Source organism: Varroa jacobsoni, unplaced genomic scaffold, assembly GCF_002532875.2.
Source record: "Varroa jacobsoni isolate VJ856 unplaced genomic scaffold, vjacob_1.0 scaffold_1171, whole genome shotgun sequence".
NCBI classification, from domain to species: Eukaryota; Metazoa; Arthropoda; class Arachnida; order Mesostigmata; family Varroidae; genus Varroa; species Varroa jacobsoni.
In genome coordinates, this window is record NW_019214073.1 from 13,507 (window position 1) to 27,476 (window position 13,970).

Sequence of the window (13,970 nt, forward strand, 5' to 3'; positions counted from 1 at the left end):
CTGTGTTACCTTCATTCGACCTGATTCGATCCACGACTTTAACGCCTCTAATTTAATGGGGGTACTTATTTCACGGCTGCATCGTCGAATTATCACAAATTGGGCCTGCTGTACCTATGGCTTAGTCTTAAAACGCCGTCTTTCGCTTCTCGACAGCGGATCATGCTTTAAACCGCAAACATGACAGTCGCCAGTATTATTATTGATACTATGTAACTTAGTGAATTTACGGAATACACCTGTTCTGAATGCTCGCTGGAGCATCCTGCGGTTGACCCTCACTGTCCTGTGTGATGGCTTCCGGTTGCATTCGGTTTATCATTGCATGGCCTTTTTTTGATCTTCTCGTATAAGTATAGGCACACGTCCACTATATAATTTTCCACTAGAACAAATGCATAGCGGATACTGTAGGAAAGGACCTACACACGAAAGGTCAGAGGAACGACGAACAGATAACAGACAATTTCGTTACATCGTGCAGAGTACGGGCACCGAAACGTGTGCATTTCACCCCGCAACTACCTGTTTCATAGATATAATGGCAAACGCGCTTCGTGATGAGGTTCGTGTGAGCGCCTTCATTATGCACTTTACCCAATGATGTTCTGAACGTTTAAACGGACAATATTCTCATTCCTAAACTTTTAAAATGTAGGGCACGATGATACCAAGAAAAGTCATACCGAAAGCTATCCCGTGCCACTTTGGTTTCTGTTGCATAAATGAAAAATCGAACTAAGAAAGAGATTGTCAGCTTATTCAAAGACTGAAAGCCAATTTTAATATTGTTTAACTTAACATTTACCATTACCTTCGGCGGCCGAATCCATTTCTTTTTATTCAGAATATTTTTTTCAAGTATTGTTCTGCTTATAAACACAACAGTTTACGTAAACCACCAAAATAACCACAATAGGCCGCTTTTGCATAGCAAAATATAAGCGAAACATGTGGGGCCAGAGCAATAAGTAAAGACGAAGTGCTCCAGAACACTAAATTTTATTTTGCTCTGGTTGACCATTTTTTGCCGGGTTCTGCCCAACTCGTACTATTACGGTACTTGTGTCTTGATTATGCTTTAGCATTCTTTTCTCGATTACTTAATAAGTTAACCACACAAGTTTAAGTAACTCGAAACTCAACTTTGCCATATATTTTTCCTATTAGTCTTTTTGATGACAAAATAAATTCACGAACGTTTGAATTGGCCAGCCATGGGGCTCGCAGAAAGCACGTGATTGCCACTCCTGGAAAACGTATCGGTGGAAATGACTTTCAAGCTAGAAACAACATATCTAATGAATAAGACGGCGCCATCTATGCGGAGAAGAGGCGTACCCGAACTAATATAGACTACGTCAACTTCCGCTTTGGGGACAATATTTTTTACGGACAAATTGTTCGTGTGTAGAATTCCAGTGTGTAGGTATATGAATCGCGGATCGTTAAACATTAGTTTTCGCTGACTAAAGCAGGCCATCTTTCGCTTTGAAGAAAGCATTTTTCCGACAAACCGTCAGACCGATGCGTACAGCGCGAAGGCATGTAGGGCTTCGGCTAGTCATAGCTCCCGAGTCTAGTTAATAAAATTGCACCCCCCGAGCACTCAGGAAGCGGTAAAGACGCTTTGTTCTCATAGAAGTTATTCCAAAGCATGATTCGTCTAAACGCAACAATGATTATTCACGTCAACGTGTATATCTGTACGACAAGCAAATATGTTTAACGTTTCGCTTTGCTACAATGAGCGTTTGGCCTTCGCGTAAAAAATCATGGATAGTTGAAAAAATAGTGCTTGAAAAGCGACAGCTCCAATGTGTCCTGTAAACATAGCGGTTCCGTGTTCATGTGGCATGCGGCAAACACAGCAAATGTCTCAAATGCCTTCAAAAATGCGTTAGAAATTCTTATATCGCTACGAAATAAGAAATACCCGTTGACACCCACACCCTCGTATGAGTGTACGTTACCTCATTCATATTCTAGAGTATATCGCAATGACGTTTTCCCATACCCTGTGGTTTATTGGGGGAGTCGAGAGTGAGAGGAGCAGCGCACAGACACCATACCGCTATTTCCTATATATTCGTGCAGCTGTGCTATCGACGAAGAGCACCATTACGATGCAACAGCAGCACTGATAATAATAACCCTATATCATCTCTCTGAAGCTTACTTTTTTCCTCTCTGTATATGGATATGTACATAGACACGACATTAGGATTTGTGCGTATGTGTGGGCTTGTATATCTTGTCTTTATCGTTCAGCCCTTAGTGGAGAATGAGTACGACTGTGATTACGCAAATCAGGATTTACCTATCATCTATCAATATTGCGGTCTCACATTCCTGCCGAACGACGATCAAATGGGGCTATCTATATATACGTATTGGCGTACGTCGTCGATGAATAACGTCAGTGTATCATCGTGTCTTGATGGGGCACCGGATGCCTACCACTTTCATCATCGTACATAGGATATAGATGAGAGCGGTAGTTGTCGCAATAACAACAAGGGCAGCTACATCTCCAACAATTCTATTATGGTTACTGTTACTAGTACTACCAGGACTGTCGCTGTTGCCACCACGCAACTGACCAATAATCGACTGCGAGCCCGCCATAGTGCGTGATGCATCATCATTTACTGCTGCCGCTAAAGCTATCGTTAGCCAGTGCATTTGTCAGTACTTTTAGAGAAACGTCATACACACAGAATATACATTGAGATATAGAGAGAGAGAGAGAGAGAGAGAGAGAGAGAGAAGAGAAAGAAATTACAATACACCACGACAGAATTGAGTCATTATATGAATGGAGCTAACTGGAAACAGCCACTGGAAGAAAGCAAGCAGAAAAATAGCTATGAAAAGCCCAGGCATTCAGCCTCGTACTTACTACTCGCAGTAATAGGGAGGAGGCGGTTGCTATGGGATTCGAGTGGGCTTGGTGGGATACCTCTTAACAATCCGCCAAACTCAAGTGTTCAATTTCCTTTTCAAAGGAAGGAGACAAAGACCGCACGGTGAACGCAATAGATAATGCTTCCAGCAACTACTACGACTTTTGTAGCTCTTGCAATGCTAGGGCGCGTCGATGTGTAGGAAATATATTTGATAGTCGTATTGGAGATGCAGACACAGATTGAAATAGACTGATCAGGTCGCGTGCGACTACCTAAATGCTCCATTACTAGTTCACGTCTAAAAAAGATTTAAATAAAAGAAACGAGTGGTGAATTAATTGAATCCTGTTCTATAAAAGCGTATTTGCTTTTCATTGGGCTGATGTATTCGTATAAGATTTGGGCTCTACTATCGCTCCATCATATGTTTATGTGCAAGGAAATTTTTCATTATTATTAGACGCTACTATTACGAGCGTTTTGGTTATATGATAATTTACGTTACAATCGTTTTTCTACTATGGGTACTCACAGGTAATTGTGAAGGAAGTGAAATATTTAGGGACAATCGCGGATTATAAATGCGGCGGCGTTCTCATCTCAGAACGGCACGCGCTTACGGCTGCCCATTGTAAACCCCGTGCTTTTCTGTCAACGCTTGTCGCAATACTTGGACAGCATAGACTGCACGAAAAGGTAATTATCTGTTCTCCTGAATACTCCTCAAGACTTTTCTAAGAACGTTAGTGCATTACCGCTCATTGAGCTCTATGTGTTAGTTGATTTATCTGTTTTTTTTTTTTGGAACGTACACACTGTTGACCTAGTTTTAATCCTGAGAAGAACTACAATAAGTAAATCATGTACATTCCCTGACTTACTCAGAATGGGGTTGCATTATGCAACAAACAACAATTCACTAACACTACTTAATATGGCGATCTTGGTAAGCTTTATTGGATGAAAACGTAATTTCCGGTAAAAAGACAGTTGTTCAATGTAAAAAAAAAAAGCAGCACGAAAAGGGCTCGAAGATATAAACAGTATTAGGTGCCCTGAATAACTGCTTATTTAATTTTATTGTTTAGCAGGACCTTCAGACAATACCCGTGACACGAATGATTGTGCATAAGAACTTCAACGAAGCCGACTTTGATAATGACCTTGCCGTCCTCGAACTCAAATTTCCGGTAGACTTCAGCGACAAAGTTGTGCCCATCTGCCTCCCTGGTTTGTATCCCCAGACGAAGACGAACCCCGAATCAAACGCCAACATAATGCAAATCAATCACATGCAGACAGTATGTGGCGATTTAATGCCCATTGCTGCTGACGTAATTACATACTGAATGGGTAATTTTTAGAGAGTACATAAGTCATCAGCAACTAATATACGTTGGTGTCTATAAGCTTTGAAATGGTCAGACGCAATACGAAAATGTAAAATTTAGAACTGAAGCAGAAGGTCACCATTGAAACAGCGCCTACCTGCTTCATTATAAACGTTCGATTTCAAATAGAATCAAATTTTAAGCTGTTTATTAGTACTCATTTGATATTTCAGATCTCGATGAAAACTTTGTGGGTCAGAACGGCTTTGTGACTGGATGGGGAAAGTTGGCTCACAAAGGAGGCCTACCCAAAATTTTACAGGTAGGCAATACTCCAGTTGAATTTGCCCTGATTGGACAACCTCCAGATTAAATTGCTCGAAACAATAGATTATTATATATAAATGTTCGACGTCTTGATCTTTCAGAACGTCAAGTTACCTATAATTTCTCGAGAAAAATGCCAACAAATGTTTATGAAAAGTGGACACGTTAAGAAGATTCACGAATATTTTCTCTGCGCAGGATACGATGAGGGAAAGTTAGATGCGTGCGAGGGAGATTCAGGTAGATATTAACAATGTTTCCCTTTATGTCGTATATATATATATAAAATATACACATACATAGAGTGCCCTATGTTTCATTATAGGAGGGAATGTGTTGCATCGTGGTTGTTGGCATGACTATACATAGGCCTCACGGTTTCAAACGCTGTTTCTCGTCAAGATGGAGAAGTACAAGGGAAGCTGAGAGATGTTTCTTTGTCGATATGATGAGAAAGTGTTCTTAGAAATCCACGCGTCCTACCCTCTATTTGTTCGAAATGTTCAAAGTTTCATTTGACTTCGTGCGACGTACCTCGTATATTTGTGTCTGTGTGTGCTTTGGTATCAGTGATGATAAAACTGATGTACTAGCTTTTACAGCGTTCGACATATTCTAGCTATATGAGCTTTATACGGTCAGTAATATTGATTTTATTTTTTGTAGAAACTTTTATATATGTGCGCATTTCTAAACGAGCCAGTGAGCGAACGATAAAACTTCGCTAAAGTTCCGCCAATATAGATATTAGTAGATTCGCTCTTTCTTCATTCTACATTATAGACGGGAATTATAATAGCACGCAGGTAAGTTTCTGATATTAGTGATAGGATAATAACGCTTTCTATCTTTTCAGTTTTTACTGTCGACATAATAAGGAAGCTCGTTTATCATTAGCGACAAAGAACTGATCAGCTTCCTTCCCTTTAAAGAACTTTATTAGATTACTATCTATTGTCAGCTATCGATTTCATAAGACAGAAAAAAGTTCGTCCTTCGCGAGATTGTAGTTTTTATTTAGACCCTTTTTCACTGCTATTGCTACCAGTACTGAATAATGAGCGACAAAGATCCTCATTAGTTGCGACGCCGAAGACATACGTCGATACTCATATTCGATACGTGCGATATGACATATATGTAAAATCTTTTGTTTAGCACACGTAAGGCATGCAAGTCTGGCCAAAAAAAGTCACTGCGAGAATAATAAGTGTACCATTAGGACGTTACTCGTTGCCGATCCTTCGTGCCCATTTAGATTGCTACTTTGTATACTACTACTACGTTAACGGTATGCCAAGAGTGAGTACATACAGTAGAGTAATGGCCGGAACTCTGGATAATGAAGAATACAGTTGTGAGAGGATACATCGTAAGTAACAACTTACATTATATTGTATTAGATCGCGTGTGTAGTTTGGGACTTGGTGTACAACAGCTGATATTCGTGCTTTGCACATTCCGCCAATGCAGGGTCGACGAAAGGCCCCATCGAGTCCATGCGTACTTTCGCTGTTTCGTAGTACTCAAACCCTGCGGAGTCAAACTGTCCTAGCGCTACCGCATGGTAATTTACGGGCTTTTCTCATTTTATCTCGAAGCAATCCTTCGTTAGTTCTTGTAGCAAACTCGACGACCAGCATCTTTGCGGCGACTTTATGTTTGATTGCCTCGGTAGCGTGTGTGTAGGTTTTAGCCTTAACAGGAAAAAGTGTTCGAACAATATGAGCCTATGATGGGAGATATTTTACGAGCGCAGCAGGCCTTCAATCGTTCTTCGTTAATTTACGCTGACCCATATTAAGTAGAAGTTAGGATTTATAACACGCAACTATTGACATAGGGTCACATGGTAAGTGACGTAGAGCTGTGATGAACCGTGAAATGCGTCAGTTATTGGTTTCATACAGATGAAAATTACTTTGGTTGTAGGATCTTAACACTGATCTATCGTAGCATTTTGTATATGGGTATAATGACCCAAGTGCCTTAAACCGATATAAGTGGCCAGGGAAAGCGCACGAATATTGAATAGGGTTTTAAGTACTCTTTTGTTTTTTATTACATTCAGATTTTTTTGCGGACCAATATCCACTTAACACAAATTTTGTTTTCCTGTATGCTTCCCAACATAGAGGGCCGAGCAAGACCGGACGCAGGTGTCGCTTCCGAAACTAAATACACTAGGGTAGTTTTTCTGATCTCTCAGATACGACGAGACGTCAAAGCGATAGATTACTGCGACAGTCTTACATAATTGTAAACGAAATACACCTATTCAAGGCTGTTTCTTCTATATTTGTTCTTCTCAAAACAAATACTAGTTTCTGACGTTAACGGGATTATATCTCCAAGGTCGACAAATCTCGTGGAATCATTAAGTCATTATCATATTTAATAATTACCAATTGTTATTTTCCTGTTTACCTTTTATGTGTAAATCATATGCAGATGCTTCCTAGGAAAAGGTATGAACTCAAGAAACTAAACTTTTACCTTAAATTTTGCTTTTTAAAATCACGTTGAAAGCTTAAGTGCCTACGACTGTTTTTAGGTTGCGTTTGTAAATTGTTGTTGATAAAGGGCAAAAAGAAACGGTGATTTGTCGGTTGCCTTCCAAGGGATCGGAGCAAGCTTAGTATGGATAGAGTATTGTGAATATGACATAACTTTAACGTAGCTTCGGAACATTTGCCTCTAATATAAAGGATGTATATTGGCAAAAACCTTGTGAAGAATTCTGAAGGTCGTTTTGACCGCGGCGAAGCATCACAGAACTAGCATAGACAGTGTCTAGTTCAAGGGCGCTGGATTGTACTACCAATGAATGAGATAACAGAAACCTAGAATAACGGTAGAAAAGGACTATCAGAAGCAAATGCATGAATGTGTTTTTTTTGTAAATGACACTACCTCTGCGCCGTTCGATGAAGTGTGTGAAATTGGCGGCGCCGTTAAATGGGCTAACTAGGTTAACTTGTATGTATACATAATTAACCTGTTTTCTTAAGTTTATTATTATTATTATTCTAACCAGGTATCGCCAGAAATTGTCGCCTGATGTCGTGGACCTACAACCTGTTTGTACTGTGACTATCTGATAGCGTTTCCATAAAAACGTATTGTTATATCACTTAACAAACTTTCCATGGGGCGCATGAGGAGGGTTGCAAGAACCGTGGACAGTGTGTTCCCTCTTGGAAAAATCGCATTCAATACAAATATTTGAATTTATGCATTATCACGTTTGTCATTATTACGGTTCTTATATCATACTTTGGCTTTACGTCTATCCTGAGCATTTGACAGAGGGTCTGAAGGCCAATAAAATATTTAAAAATCATACATCGAACGTTTTAATTCGGCCAATATCCTGTTATCGCGTTTGACCGTACTATACAGTACGCGTGGACGTGTGCATGTATACATATGCGGGTCCAATGCTCAAGATTGATCAGAACTGCACGAGACAAAGAGCCTGTGATACGTATGCATCCGTACAGGTACGTGCAGTTGGCAAAAAATAACGGTAACACGTGGGCCAGTTTCTGAACATTCGTCTGAGGCCACTCATTGAGCTTACAGATATAAAGATATAATGGTGACAAGCATGAAAACGAAACTAGAAAAATTGTCGCAATAGTAAGATGACAACCAGAAATGAAGGCTCAGGTATATAGGTTGAAGGATCATTATATATGGCAGATCGCTCATATACTTACATATACCAGCCGTTGGTGGACACGACATGAGCTATTCCGTATAGAATTGTTCAGATTAACGAACAGTTGATCGGACTATAGCTTAAAGATTGTTTCGTGTATCAATTGTTGCAATATAATTTGGCATTAATTTCTAAATTGTGGACTAGCAGCTGGAAAAACGAAGGCTATTTTAATGACGCACAGGCTTACCGGGTACGCTCGAAGAGTGTAAGCCTATATACAGTCATAAAAAGCATGTTTTAAATTCGATCGAGTGAAAAATATGAGGAACGGGTTATGCAAATCAGTGGACCACACATGTAAGGCATGTGTGTATATATATGTATGCGGCGATCTGCACAAAAAACTATTCGCAAGCTAATGGACCTACATATCTCGCTACCGTTGGAATCCCAGAGATAATGCAGATTCAATAACTACTCGGTAAAAGCATAACTTAGGATCTAGTAAAGTCTATGAACGCACCTAAGGCAAACAATAGCTAACGAATTACTTAGATAGTCAGTTTCTTATTAAAATATTAAAAAAAAAATTAATTCAATAAGACCATTTCGAGCACAATGGAACGATTACAGCCGTACTTCCACGTATACCTTAGTTTCCTATGGGTCTTGTAATGGTTAAGTACCCTTGAGTTCCCTATGAATCTTGCGTACAGGTTAGTGACGGCTCTTACCCTAAACAAATGTGTAACAGCACGTGTTTCTTATGTTGAACGAGCTTTTGAAATGTATGTATGAATGAATGAATACTAGCTCAGACCAATTGCAACTCTCGGAGCGTCACCTGGAATCCTCTTGTCTGAGACTATTTTACGCGTTCCGGTCCTACTCGTCCATGCGATAATCCAGCCAAGGTCCCATATGTCCGATGAAAATACCCAAGTCAGTTATATGAAGACCGCGCACCCGGTGTAGGCATACAACAACAATGCGTTCGTTACGTTTGCAAGCGATTTTCACTTGTAAATTGTGTGACTGACTAAAAATAAGGACAACATGTTATAGTACGGGTTAATAACAAATGTTGCGCGCGTCATCATCTACATACATTTTTCTTTCATAGCTTTGAGTCTCACTAGCATTTGATACGACATCATGCCGTTCTGTTTTAACTAGAAGAACTAAGAAGTAGAAGGAATACTACTCGTGTTCTCTACTCGGCCCCGTAAGGCCTTCTGAACTTCCAGCTTTTTGTCGATTGGCCCTCGTGTTTTGGGTGACTGCCTTCACTTTTCACGACCATTTCCTTATTGCCTTCTCACAGAAAATCCACCCACGGTGTCCATCCACAAATCTGCGTCCCTTTTATACCACGATAAGTACGCTCCCGTTGCTTCATTTCAAAGCTTTGGACCACATGCAGACTGGTTTTCGTTCTGTTCCCTTTTGTCTTTTCCGCAAACGACAAAGTTCACAGTGCATTTGGTGCGAGAAAATTCAGTTGAAGTATGGAGCGTCTCAGTGGAACAGCAGCAAGGTACAGACGTCCACGAGGAGCAAGACAAACACCATTTATCGTTTTTGGGAAAGCCTCAAAAAAGAATAAAATTCCTTTGACCAACTTAACTCAGGGCCGTGTTAATGGCGCCGCCTAGTATCAAATAAAGCAAATGGGCTTTACCACAGTGATGGCGGGTGTTTTGCGTTATTGAATCCTTAGACGAGTGTCAAGTGTTACGCTTTTGTTACCTTCTGCCTCGGGGCAATTGTAACGTAACTTCAAAAATGAATATACGTGGAAACACACTTATACGCATATGCATAAAGACGTAGATGTTCTTATGTTAATATGAATATAGTAGTAGACCAAGGAGATGCAGAAAACAACGCTGAGTGAGTAGCTAGGGCCTCTAATTATCACTAATGCGATTAGACAAATGCGATCCTCCCCAAAGTCTTTCCTGTCTAGGTCCTGCATATTTCTGATGTTAATGGACAGTGTACAGAGACAGCAACGGAAAAAGAATGACCATGATGATAATATAAAGATCGATCGACATGGATGACTACCTATATAAATATCGAAATGTGTATTTCTTGTACATCCTTTGTGTATCTCGTCTGTGAATCAATGTTGACCTGATTATGGAACATACAACCGGGCTGTTTCTGTGTGCTTTGAATAATGAAAGAAAATGATAGAAATTTTAAATGATATCAATAAATGTTACTAGTAAAAGTTTACCCCGTGGCCTGATTACACCCTAGCTGTGCTATTGGGTTTCGCAGGTGGCCCTTTGTCAGTTCAAAGGCCCAACGGACAATGGGTCTTAGCTGGAACTGTCTCGCATGGCATTCGCTGCGCCGAGCCCAATCTTCCTGGAGTCTACATGAACATTTCATACTATCGACCGTGGATTGAACGAATGATGGCTTTGCCACGAATGCTGAGGTATGTGCCCTTTGAGCTTCCCTCAATGCTTACGATTAGGGTTCTCAACCGTTGGCAGCCATTCATAATTAGTTCCTATCTTATTACTTGATTTTTCATTCTCATCCTGAGCAAGCAGTCAGTGCCTGTACTGAAAAATTCGAGATTTAAGGGAGCCTTTATTTTGTAAATGCCAAGGCTGATTACTCTAGTAAAAACTGCGTTCAAAGCTCATTCCTGTAGTAGACTGCAGAACTTGCGTTAGAAGTGTATTCTATTTCGATATCTGTTTCCTTCTATGATGTACTTGTCATGATTTAGCTTCGCTAAGTGCTAAGTCTTTGCTAATCTTCAGGTCGCCGCAAGAGTCTGATCAAAGATGGTTTCGTCCGCTCTGGAGTGTGGTGGACTTCTATAAAAAGCGAAAGGCTGCTATCGCGTATATCTCAAAATAGACCTTCTGCAGGACGCGTGTACAACAAGGCCCGTACGTCAAATGGAGACAATACAGCTAGCAGTAAACGCAGAAGTGATCACCTGACACCTTGTTGTCGAGTTCACAGTTGTTGATTGCTATTCCCATATACCATCGAGACAGAAGATCGATATCTGTAACCCTCGCCAGAACCGCGTGCAGCCTCCCGACCAACGATACTTGCACGTTATATGAGCGTTTGCGTAATTAGCGTTTCTTACGTTTTGAAGAAGTGCGCGCAAAGATCCACTTTGCGAAGATGGTTTATTGAATGGAACTGAAAAACCGGCTTGGATAGATAAGCTCATGACAGACTTGAAACGTGCAATTGTAACGCAAAAGCGTACCTCTGTTGTAACATTATTCCGAAGCGACCGATTTGCTCTTCTATTAGAACGATACTGGTGCGCTAACAGAAAAGCTAGATCAAAGAGTGATTGCGATGAAGATTATATCTATATCGAGGCAACGAGATAGTATTTGTAAACAAGGTCTACACCCCGTTGTTCAAGAAATAACTCTAGATGGATGCAATAGGTCATTTTCCTCTGCACTAACTTGATAACACTTGTAGCGTGTGTACTCTGTATCACCTAGTGATCGTCATTATGAGATACTGTGTAAACACTTTTGTAGATTACCTGTTATCAGCGGAATCAATCAAACGCTATGAGTGCTATAATCAGCTACAAAAGAAGTTAGGCTTTAACTTTCCAACGCTCCATTGTTTAGCACATATCGTGATTGTCTATTTTGGCGTGATTGGTAAACCTCAATCCATATGTCGATTTAAAACAAGCAAACTGCTTTGTAGCATTACGATGTGTTACTCTCTAGTGAGTATCCATATACTCCCAATATCACGATCTCGCCTATTTAGTCTAATTCAGCAGCAAAACACTTACCATTATTTCAATTCACTAGCGGGTGTTATAATTACGCATACACGTAAGTGCATATTTATAGTTTATCTATTATTTGTGTTGTTGAATATCGTTAATTATAATAATTACAGTAGCAATGTTGGTTAAATATAGTTTCAGTGGTTCTTGTGTGATGCAGCCTAATCAGGATTGGCTCTGTAATGTGGAAAAGAAACGCTAATTCCTACGAAAGTTTATAGCTTACGCAATATTGTGCTTAGGTATACATATAACAAATGTTAATATATTGCAGTACAGTATAATTAAAATATCTAAGCCAGAAAGCTAATCAAAGAAGACTCTTTGAATAAAATTGATAATGTATCATTGTTTTTAAATTATGGCTTCCTCCATATTTCACTGTCCATTGAATGCTCGGTATGAGTGTACCAGCAAGACATTTTCGAAGTTTTTTTTTTGGTCCAATCTAAAGAAATCGAATAAAGTAGGTCGATTTTCATGGGAGCAAGTAGAATAGATTTTTAGAAATTAATTTTTAGTTATATGTTTAGCTTAGTTATAGATTAGCAATCCTTTATCCACTGACTAATATTCGATCTGGTTCAGGGCAGCCTTTTTTATTTTTCTACCTTTTCTATCCTACCTTGACTTTAGCATACCCACTATTAGCACCGTCCCTAAAGTCCGGTTGAAGTTTATCGAAATTCGGAATTTTATGTACGTTTGCACGGGCTCACACTGATCTGCACTACGCCAGGGCATAGAGTGTCCTGTAATACAACTAAGCAGGCTCATAGTTTCCGAACAGATAGGTTGCTTCTCAGCGGGACTCGATTGCGTAAGCTACCGCTGGAAGCTTTCAAAGGACTCACAGCAGCGCTATGTTAATGAGACCGGCTGTCGACTATTCCTTTCTTGTGAAATTCAACATTATTTGCATTAAAGGCTCGCTCTTGAGGCTTCTAGCCGGCGCTGGTAAGTACCTCAGAATACATAATCCATAACCGAGTAACGATAATTATGAAAGAATAATAATCAGAATCATTTTGTTAGTTAGAACACACGTGGTGACTGATGAGGTCCAAGACAATGATATAGCGTAACTAAGAGTTACGGTGCTAGCCGCTGTTGTACGAAGTACAGAAACCCGTTGATTGTATAGTTTCCTGCCGGCGAAGAAGTTTACAAGCGCAATACTTTGTGTCGCCTCCGCTAAGCATCGACACTGAAGTCTGTTCGATATTCCTATTGCAAATAACTTACAAGGTCCTTTTTCGCTTTGATATAACTCCTAGCAAAGCCATATTTACTGATACTATGTAATTTATAATTGTATCATCTAAGGTATTGGATGTTCTTCGCCTTGTAGAAGAGTGAATTTTGCCACAGCTGCGTGCGAATCGCACGCTTGCAGATCGATGTTTCACTGTTTCGTCATTGGCCAACTTCATTTGTGGACACTGAAGAAAACCTTCGATAGTGATTGCCAAATGCTCCGGTTAATCAAAATTACTGAAAACTCTAGGGCATATCTAAGCTATCGACGTATGGTGGCGAACGAAGACTAAGGACACGCAGTAGAAAAAAGGATGTATAATGTCCGATATTACGTGAAACGTTGTTAAACAAAGGCGGCCAAGTTAGCCTTCAAATATGAGACCGTGCAATTACAGAAGGATATAGATTAGAGAGGATGAGGCTAAAAATGAGCCACTTACCGATACACACAAATGTGCAAATTGAAATACTCGACAACGGTCTTCCTCTACAGATCATTTTCGAGTAGAACTTATTTTTCGCCACCTGGACTCGTTAAGTCCCGTACTCTGACTAGCCTCGGGGCAGCATAGATGCTCCGACTGGTTGAAGAGACTTTGTTATGCAAGACTAAGCTTGCCCTAGCCACTTGCATTCAGTGTACTTTGCTTGCTTATCGGCCTCAGACA

The 13,970-nt window shown here is 40.1% G+C and overlaps 1 protein-coding gene across 3 annotated transcripts in view; it reads left to right on the forward strand.

The window, feature by feature from the left end:
• The window catches only part of LOC111267344 (serine protease 33), a 16,770-nt gene extending 4,369 nt beyond the window's left edge, over positions 1-12,401 (forward strand). The window contains exons 3-8 of one of the 3 annotated variants that reach the window (XM_086971269.1): positions 3,444-3,605; positions 3,998-4,139; positions 4,474-4,562; positions 4,669-4,807; positions 10,524-10,686; positions 11,021-12,401. In XM_086971269.1, the coding sequence (XP_086827395.1) occupies positions 3,444-3,605; positions 3,998-4,139; positions 4,474-4,562; positions 4,669-4,807; positions 10,524-10,686; positions 11,021-11,120 (795 nt within the window). In that variant the 3' untranslated portion in view covers positions 11,121-12,401. Of the gene's footprint in view, positions 1-3,443; positions 3,606-3,997; positions 4,140-4,473; positions 4,563-4,668; positions 4,808-7,604; positions 7,805-10,523; positions 10,687-11,020 lie in introns of those variants that run through there. The other 2 variants (XM_022845545.1, XM_022845546.2) reach the window with 2 other exon arrangements.
• Positions 12,402-13,970: the final 1,569 nt, after the last annotated feature.